The sequence below is a fragment of the Pavona decussata genome, unplaced genomic scaffold, assembly GCF_977016875.1.
Source record: "Pavona decussata unplaced genomic scaffold, jaPavDecu1.1 SCAFFOLD_38, whole genome shotgun sequence".
Taxonomy (NCBI): domain Eukaryota; kingdom Metazoa; phylum Cnidaria; class Anthozoa; order Scleractinia; family Agariciidae; genus Pavona; species Pavona decussata.
Genome location: NW_028145460.1, coordinates 2717305 through 2727500, shown reverse-complemented (window position 1 = coordinate 2727500; position 10196 = coordinate 2717305). Strand labels below are relative to the sequence as shown.

Sequence of the window (10196 nt, the reverse complement as noted above, 5' to 3'; positions counted from 1 at the left end):
AGAGAATTAGAAATGAAGATTCGAAATGTAACATGCTCAAATCCCAAATACAAACGAGAAAAGGGAAAAACATTTTTTCCCTGACCACCAAAAATTGCAGGATGTTTGCTTATCACGTATATGAGAGTCTAGATCCACGTCTGTTAAACTCACCCCCCACCCCCATTCCTCACCCCTCACCCCACACCCCTAACCCCTCACCCCTCACCCCCCACCCCTCACCCCCGGAATAGACCTTCCGTTTTTATTCTTGTAACTGTGAGTTGTTTCTTGATCTGTTTTTTTAAGATGAAGAAGATGAAGAAGAGCAGCAGCCCCCACTGCCACGTTGGGAACGTGGTGACCAAAGAAAGAAGAACGGCCACAACGGTGGGCACAGCGGTGCCTCAAATAGCAGGCACCATGTTACCTTGCAATTTTTTAATTTTTTTCCATTTTTTAACTGTTACCTGACAGTTCATTTTTGTAAACTTGAATTTACCGCAATATGCTTTAATTAAAATGATGTAAACAAAAAACCTTACAGCTGTAGTACTGTTATGTTTCTTTCTTTATTTGACTATTGACCACCACTGAACTGACATCACCTTCCAGAGATTTAAATATTTGCATCACTACCCATATGCTTAGCCTTTAATTGAAAATTTTGAGAGGAAAATTTGTAGTGCAAAAGTTTAGTCCTTGGAAAAACTATTTTGGTTTCTTTTAGTTTTTTTCTACCTGCGACTAGATGTACTTGTTTATTAATTAATCTCCTCTTGAAGACACGATAAAAAGCATGCTCTTTCTTGCTCTCTCTCCCGCTGTTCATCACTCATGTTTTCCTTGTTTCCTCGCACTCTTTCTTGCTCTTTCTCCCGCTGCTCGTCACCCATGTTTCACCTCTTTTCTCCTGCTTTTAGTCGCTCTCTTTCTCGTTGAACTTTGCTTATTCGTCGCCTTCTTTCTCGTTTTTTTTCTCTCTCTTTCTCTTTCTTTCTCTTTCAACGTTTTTGGATGTATTCATATTCTTTATTAATATTCAAATTAGTTGACTGTAAAATTTCCGTTTGTTTGCCCAAAAAAGCTCAAAGAGAAAAACTTTCCAGTTGGGCAAACTTTATGCGACTTCCCGCCGCAAAAACGCGGATTGCCACGCAGGTTGACTGTGGCATTTCACAATGGCATTCATAGAGGGGCGGTAGGAAGTACGGACATATGTACGCCAGACAGAAAGAGACGTCACAACCAAAATTTTTCCCATTTATGGGTTTACCAGAATCTCTTATCAATGGGGTGCTGCGGTTACTTGCTAGCTGGAAAGTTGGTTATTGCTGACGGGGTAAGACCTTTGGGTCAGTACGCAGCTCTGTAAAATATTTTGTCACATTTTATCTTTGATAGCACGTGTATCATGTGAAGCCTAGGGTCCATTGTTAATGGTCCTTGCTTATTGATTTTCATCCAACTCTATGAAGCCTTGTAAGAGCTCCAAACTGCCCACCAACGTCTTCTGCATGCGAGCAAGAATCTTCTGGGATCAGTTCCTTTTTGAAACTAAAGCTAAGAGGAGAGCAATTTCAAAAGACGTGTAGGATTACTGGCAATTAATCAATCACTATATGGAATGATATTTATGGACCAGTACGTACACATATCAACAAGACAAGACTAACGCCATAAGTTGTGTAAAATTAATACACAAAAGCTAATTGAGCCCTTGGAGCTGCAAGGCAACATGGTAAGTAAACATGGCATTTTAACGTCAGTTGGATCAATAATCTCCCAAAGTGGAAACGTTCTTCTGCAGATCAAAATACTTTGTTGATCAGCAAACATCATGAGGTCACCGTTATGTGCTTGAACTTTAAAACGAGTAACTTTTCAACTTAATTCTAAAATCTAAAAGAATAGAGGAAAATGAACATCCGTCCACTGGGCCTTCCACTTTTGAATATATAACGGTTCTTGACTCACTTATCTCAAGGTTCGACATGGTTACCTCAACCCCTTGAATCGATGTCAATCACTATGGTCCTTATTTTGTTTGATAGTTATAATTTTCTTTTATTTCGACAAATCGAAGCCTTTACGCGCCCAAAGGTCACAAAGGGTAGGCAGACCATTTTAATTGGAAAGGAACACCTCCTGGTGGATAGTAGCGATCAGTATATGCTTCATATGGTCTTCAAAAAATGTCCAAATTTGGGGGAAACCAGGCAAAAAAAAAAACGAATTGAGGGAAAGATGGAGAGCCGCCTCTGCATTTATCTCTCGTCTTTCCTCTCTGAAATGAGAGAAAAACTAGAACTAGGTAAGAAAAAAAACTTGGGAATTCAATGAAAACAAGGCTTGATCTAGTTTAAAAGATATTTGGAATTGCTTGTAAAATGGAGCTAGGGCCAAGTATATGACGGGCCAGGTTCTATTGCAACTTGTCACGCAACATTAACAAGTTGAAAAAATATGTTGCCTATGTTACTTGCCCTCTACACCATGACGCAATCCGGGTTGATGTCAATAATATGTTGGTCATTCAATAAAGTAAGTCAGGTAATATGTAGACAGTGACGCTTAGACATACAGGAGAAAAAGCAACCCAACAACAAAAAACAACACTTATTAAAACGGACAGTTACAAGTTAGTTACATAGCTACCCGCAAATTGCTAAAGCTAGTCAAGGCGGGCAGGTATGTCGATACTTAACTAAATACAAATAAATTTGGTGTTTACAAATTGACAGCCACAACTAAAATAAAAGTTAAATAAGTTGTAAACAAACAAGTGAATATACAAAAGAAAAAGGATTTGGAAGCTGATAGAAATTAAAGGATTGTTACAAATTTACAAGCTTTTCCTTGTTTCAAGAATTGAAGAAGGTGTATGGTAAGCATTTTCTTTTTTCAAAGTGTTGATTAGTATTTCATGTATTTGTTTTTTGAATAATGTTTCTGCTCTCAGACTTTCTAATATTATCCAGTAAAGAATTTCATAGCTGTGCGCCAAATTGAGAAAATGAACTCTTTAGTTGATCAAGACATGAAGACCTAATATAAAATTTGTCAGCAGTTGCTCTCCTGGTGTTGTAGGAATGTATATCTGAGACATGTTTAAATAAATTTTAAATATGAACAGGTGCTAGTTTGTTTTGTATATCATACATTAAACAGGAAACAGATTCGACAAAGAGAAAATGAACAGGTAGGATGTTAAGGTTAATAAGGTAAGGAATAGCGTGTTCACTTTTTGTAGAAAAGTTCATCAAACGTAGAGCCCGATTTTGTAGGAGAAGAAGCTCTTCTAAGTCAGACTGAGAAGCTTCACCCCACGAACTAATTCCATACATGAGGTAGGGGGAAATAAGAGATTAATACAACTTGACAAGAATAGAGAGGGGTACAACATGTCTTAATTTAGCTATTAAAAGCGCTTTTAAAACTATAGTGAAGATTTAGTGTTTCAACAGTTTCACTTACCGGGCTTATATTAAAGCAAATAAAAGGGTATGAAGGATTTCTTCTTTTATAAAAAGATGATATACTACAGCCTATACTTAACAATTACCTTTTGTTCCATTTAGTGGAAGTACCCTTTGCAGAGTATCGCCTGATACCCAGGCGACAACTAGTACTCCATACGCTGAGTTGGCTAAATCGGGCAATATTACGTGACATTGAGCCGAGTAATTGTTTCATTGCTCAAAGTGTAAATTGAAAAGCGAAAAAAAATTCTTTGCCCAACAAATGATAACTTTATTTGCTATAGATGTACCTCTATGTGTGACCAAAGAAATCAAGATACAAAAATGTTGCTGACTATTGTTACCCCTGCATATCTTGATAACTCACATTTTCTCAATTGATTCTCCTATAAAGTGTTACAGATCAACGTAGCCAGTGCAACTTTCAATACAGAGAGCCAGCTCCCTCCCAACCACCCAGCCATGGCCACTTATTTTGGCAATTGCGGTGTTCTCACTCCCATTTTGCCATCAGTCCGGACAGGTTTAGAACAGATTCTGTGGAATCCAGGATGGAAAGAAAAGGTGAATTTTTCACTAGACTCCACATATACAGCAATAGGAGTGATTTAGAATACTGGAACAGCTTACGAATAATTATTTGTGAGCTGCACTAGAAGCCCCCACATTTTCTCTCAGTGTCGGGTAGTCATAAATCTAAGTCCCCACATTTCCCCCACCACTAGGACTCAAGTGTTTGATAAAGTCCCCATAAAGTCCCCATATTCCCCCACATCAGCCCGCGGTCTCCCTCCCCCCCCCCCCCCCCCCTTGGGGAAGCCGATGACAAGTGCATAATATTGTGTTCACTTAGTTTATATTACTATGGAAGTACGATTTTTAATAATCACTGTAAATGCACATAAATTTAGGCTCTGTATATTTTATGTCTTTTTTCGTATATCTCCTTTTATTGTGTATTCTATGTTAGGTAATGACCGCAGGGCTCCTATTGATAGCAGAGATGCTTTGTAAGCTCCCTGAAGGGACTACCCTGAGGTCTTACCTATTTATTTTGCTTTTAAATAAAGGTGTCAATTTTTTTAATTTGAGGAGTCACATTGAATAAACTAATTTACCGTTAATACTTTGTTCTAGAAATTTATTCATTTTTCAACTATCTTATCATATTCCACAACATTATCCCTATTAAACCCTCAAATACAGTACAGAATTATATTTGCGTTCGTTTTTATTCATCAGCTTTGAGTTTGTGAAAGCTGTAGGAAATTCAATAACCAAAGTTTCACTTCCTGTTGGCCAAGAGGCAACTGCAAGGGTGATGAAACATGTGGCTATCCAGGGAGCCATTTATGTATGCACACTCTGAAAGATTAATTTGCCTGAATTGCAGGTAGTCGAGTCATTTATTTTTTAATGGAGAAAAGGGTGTTGGCCTTGGGGAGGGAATAAATAGATGGTTTAGATGTGATGAAAATGTAGTTGTGACATTGATCATTATTTAGTGTGTTCACAATTTAGACAGAGTACATTACTGGCAGCATTGTTTTCCTTGTCACGTTCCTTTGTTTACAAATGTTGGACTTTTATCTTTTTAAGACTGATTCTGATGGGAAGGAAGAATGTCAAAAAACAGCAGAGATTCGAGAGACTACAGAACCAGAATCCAACAGTGACATTACAGTACAGTACAGAGAACAGAAATCAAGTTATCACAGGAGGGTTACCGCACTATATCAGCATTAATCGCCATTCAGACACATTATTCGTGGCATTATTGCCATTTACAAGACAGCCAATGACAATCTGATGAGAGGGCCTGATGTTACTTTTGAGGGTGAGGAGTTGATGCAGGGGGACGAACACTGGAATTCTTTTGGCTTGCATTGCAGCAGATGGAAAAGGGAGATGGTCATAACATTAACCTTTTGAAGGGAGACAGTGGTCATTTTTTGCCAATTCACTGTACTTCCTATCTAGATAGTGGTCTCTTTTATGCGTTTGGGAAAGTAGTAGCTCATTCTATTCTTCATGGAGGCTGTGGATTTCCTAGCCTTTAATCTGCTATGGCTAGGTTTATTGCTGAGGGTGAACTTGATTCTGCATCTTCCTTGGCGTCAGTTGATGATATTCCAGACCTTGAGTACAAGGATATTATTGAGAAGGTTTTGTTTATTTTGTTGACCTGATATATGTTAATTACTTACTGAAATATTCACATATAATATCAAACTTTCAGGTATGCAAGTAGCAATTTAATAAGCTGTACTCTGTCTGAATTAAATGACAATAGGCACTTTATGCAACGACAACGGGAGACTGTCACCACGCTGTTCGCGCCAAAATTAGGTCATGCGCATGCGTAATCGTGAACGCCTTCATGCGTGAAGGCCGTCGTGCTCCCGTCCACGACTTCAGTTCGCCTGTTTTCACGTCGACTAGTGAACGTTGATCAACTGGTGTTTTAAAAGGTGAGTATATAGGTCGAAGTATGTTATTTTCGATTAATTTAGCGCTCCATCGACATTTCTTTTCATCTTTTTTTAAGCTGATGGATTTGCAGCCTATTTTGACCGGGTTGAGCTATATTTTTCTTCATTTTGTTTACAGTACTCAGAAAGCACGTGGGCGGACTCTTCGAAGATTCTCGGAAGGTCTTCAAACGTAAGTTAAACGATTTTAAACCCATGAAACGTTCATATTTTTTCCTATAATTAAGCTTAGTGAAGGTGAAAGCTGTTGTATATTTGGTGTTTGTTTTATAAGGCTACACGTTTAATGCTTTCTTGCAATTGTTTGGAAACTAAACTTGATCAACCTTGTGATTTAAATTATTTCCATAGATGAATAGTGCAGCAGCAGCAGCTGAACCAGAAGTACAGCTGGTAGCAGCCACAAATTCAACGAAGAAGAAAAGGTGAGCCTTATTTCATCTTGTCACAACTAGTGTAACTGTAAATGTACTGATAAACATTGCGTTTTACACCAGCATCGTGTATCTATTTTCAGTAGATTATTCAGATTATTTGATTACATATACATCCAGTGTGTTTTGTGCCAAACACACATAAAGCCTGTTTATACGAGCAGGTTCGCGGCTAAAATAATACGTGGCTTATTTATCCACGGACTATTTTCTCTCTTATAAACGGCCCTATAGTTTGATTGCATCCCGGCTTATTCAGTATGTGTAATCAGGTGGTGAAACGTAATTTGTGAGAAACGTAATTTTTGAGCATAAAGCAAGAACAAGTTGGTCTTAACAGTGCGCATAGTAGGGAGTGTTCATTATTTACGGAGAGGGGGGCTGGCAAATGGGAAAGCGTAACGTTGAAAACTTTTTGGACCCCCCTCAACGATGAAGGAAAACTTTTTTCGCCTCCCCCATCCCATCATGAAAGTAAAAACTTTTCTGAACCCCCCCACTCCCCCCAAGAAGATGATCTTTCACCTAGTGAGAGTAAACTTCACTTCCCCCCCTCCCATTTGCCAGCCCCCGCCCCCCATAAATGATGAACACTCCCTTAGGGGATTTGCTGAATAGGTGTGAAGAAGAAAATTGCTTGTATATATGGTGATTAAAAATTATAGTGAGAGCACCTCACCTCCTCTCCCTCCCAGGGCTCATAACCGTGATTTTAGCCAGTATAAGGGTATATGGACAACGCTCTCCAATGCTGAGGTTTATAAAAACTAAATACCTTCCAATTCACTGTTTTACTTTTCATTCAGGGCATCGCCTATGACTTGGACGCCCGAAAAGGACGAAGCCCTCTGTAAGCAAATCATTCTAAAGGAACCGTTTAGATTTCGACCAAGGACAAAAGAGAGTGGAAACGCATGGTCGCAAGTTGCTGATGACTTAAAACAGATCAAGTCTCTTAACATAAACGTTGACCAGAGAGCTGTTCGAGAGCGTTACAAGATGCTTAAGTCCCACTTCCTTCAAAAGATGAGAGAGGAGGAAACTGGTTCCGGTATAGCGCCTCCCGAGCTGACCCCAGTTGAAGCAGCATTGGAGGCGATCATCGAGAAAGAAAAGGAGTTTGAGAAGAAGCACACCACTGAAGACTCGGATAAAAAGGAAAAGGGTTGAGAAAGACAGGAAAACAGCTGAAGAGATGCGCAAGGAATCTCTAGAGACTTTCGCTGAAACCAAAAAGAGAAGAGGCTTCAAATGGCGAAGAAGAGGAAACAGAAGGAGCGAAGTTTAAAAAAAACCGGCGTTCAGATACAGATACGCTTGCGTATCTCAAAGATAAATCAGATCAAGAGTTGGTAGTAAAGAAGAAGGAGTTGGAAATGCAGAAACAAATGCAAGAAGAACAACTAAATGACCAAAGAAACATGAGGCAACAACAGGCCGGCATGATAGAGGCTTTCAGCAGTATGCAGCAGTCCATGCAGAGGCAACTACAACAGCAGCAACAACAAAACAACCAGTTTATGATGATGATGATGATGATGATGCAGATGATGCAAAACATGAAAAACAGTTAGAAAATTGATTTCACTGTTTTTTTACTGACTGACAATGTTTTCGTCAGTAAAATGTTGTGTTAGAGCAAGGCAGTTGTTTCTCTATAGGTTTTATAAATTTGAGAAAAGTTTTCCAATTATACTTAGTTGAAAGTTGGTGGACACCCTTTCCTTTTATCAACGTCATTTGTAACACAAAAGCAAAAGTTCAATGTTTCTTTAATAGTTGTTTCCTCTCTTTATTATAACATTTTTAGCAATAAATGTCTGATGCTGACATGAAGTATATTGCCTTGGTTATTACAACAGCATCCCCTGGGGTACTCCCCTTTATTAGCTATAAAGGTATGTCCCCCAAATTCGTTTAGCCAGAGTGAACCGCTTCACACGCAAATCTCCCTTCTCTAACGGAGCGGTTACTCAGGCTAAACTAATTTGGGGACATACCTATGGCTAAAATGAGCTGAAGTTGATTACAATGTGTTCAAGGTCTGAAGGTAGACATACGGTCAGAATTTGTTTTTTGCTAGCTAGCTAGCCTGAAACATGGTATGAATTTCGTAGGAAAATTCATCTATTTTGGCCTGAAATGAGTAAGGGTTTAAAGAAATGGCCAATTAATTTTACAATTGTAAGCAGCAATAGGACTAACTAAACGCAACAACTGTTAAAAAAACACAGTTCAAAGTTTTTATCCAATACTCCATTTCACTGGAAATACGCTTCCAACGTAGGTGGATCCAAGCCAAAATACGACGATGTTACGGACTGGTAAAGACATGTCCAGGCATTCGTCAGCAGGGCACACACCATGTACATTTTGCCAACTGCACTTAAACGAATTTTCAAGTTCTTCTTGAAATCCATAAAAGCGAAGTAATTTATAATGTCTCCGAAAACCCACTCTACTGATGTTCTAACACTGCTCATTGCACTGTTGTATTCATTCTGTAGAGGGGTAATCCTGGCACCTTTGAATGGTCCTTGAAGGTGTATATTTAAGGGGTAAGCCGGATCCCCATATACACATAAGGGTTGACCAACAGGGGAAAATGAGTGGCGTTGCAAATCGCCAAGTAAAGCAGATTCTACTAACATACCACTGTCATGTCGTCTCCCTTCAACTGGACCATACAGGTTAGCTATCAATCCATTTGGAGTGGCAACGGACTGAAATTTTATGGCATGGACCCTCTTGTGTCCGTTGTACAGAACTCTTTGGTTTTTCCCAGGCCTAGAAACTGGCCTAACCGTTCCATCGATAAAACCCCAACAGTTTTGAAGCGGAGCTCCTTTAGCATGAATTACATCGGCATAATTCTGAAGATTGGCCTGAGAAAGCCATGGCTGGTTAAAACTTCGTAAACGGTGGTTTTGTGTTTGATAAATGAAGTTCATCATTTGGTTCGATATCATGCAAATTTGTGGCACGGGTCTTGCAAATCTTGGCAGCATATCCGAATATCTACATGGGTATGCAAATCGTTTAAGAAAAATACACAGAGCTTCAATTCCGTCCACAACAACACGATTGTAGCATCTTATTTCATCTGGAACATGCATCACCTCAGCAAGACGGTAAACGTCGTTCTTGAGGAATCTGAATTCCGACTTGCATTCATCGTCCGTTAGCAGATCAAGGTCAAACTGGTCGTAGCTCCAATACGGTAGATCAAGGTTGTTTGACTTGTTTAAATCGTACAAAAGCAAAAATTCTTCATCGTTTATCAACTTATCACTCTGAGCAAAAAGCAAGATATCTCTAACTTCTCTTAGAGAAGGCATACCGTATATCAAGAGCAGGAATACAGGTTGTTAAATCATTAGTCGCTTAAATATAAACACAGGACAAGTCAACGCGGGCCTCGTCGCCGATAAACTCAACATTTTCCCGCCGAAATGAGTGATTTGCATTTCGCGCCAAAACCAAGCGCCGTCCTAGAATCCATCGTTGCGTAACGCAACTCGACAGTCGACGGACTGAGTTTGTCGACCTAGTCACTTTCTGTCGCGAACCCCGTCCTGAAGCCATCCCGTCGTCGTTGCGTAAAGTCTCTATTATTATGTTGACATCTAAACTGGGCCTGAATTTAGCTTTAAGGGTAGTGCAGTTGTTTATTTGAATTTGGTAATGAAATTACATAGCCACTTCATAACCACATGTCAGACGCAATAGACAAAAAATGAATTTTTTCAAAGTCTTTTTTTAAAGTCAATGTTACAGAACTATAATTGTACAAACTTTTTCATAGACTG

At 39.2% G+C, this 10196-nt stretch overlaps 1 protein-coding gene and 1 pseudogene across 2 annotated transcripts; one reads left to right on the top strand and one right to left on the bottom strand.

Moving 5' to 3' along the window:
* Positions 1 to 5752: 5752 nt before the first annotated feature.
* On the top strand, positions 5753 to 7961 carry LOC146483607 (uncharacterized; annotated as a pseudogene). Its single transcript, XR_014863751.1, has 3 exons — positions 5753 to 6125; positions 6305 to 6378; positions 7194 to 7961. The product of XR_014863751.1 is annotated as an uncharacterized LOC146483607 (transcript).
* Positions 7962 to 8648: 687 nt separating this feature from the next.
* On the bottom strand, positions 8649 to 9992 carry LOC146483606 (uncharacterized). Its single transcript, XM_085105542.1, has one exon. The coding sequence runs from the start codon at positions 9723 to 9725 to the stop codon at positions 8649 to 8651; it is 1077 nt and encodes a 358-aa protein (XP_084961668.1). The 5' UTR covers positions 9726 to 9992.
* Between the last annotated feature and the right edge of the window lie 204 nt (positions 9993 to 10196).

Bases quoted from the DNA above. Each gene is read 5' to 3' on its own strand.
- LOC146483606 (XM_085105542.1), bottom strand. From the start codon at position 9,725: ATGCCTTCTCTAAGAGAAGTTAGAGATATCTTGCTTTTTGCTCAGAGT.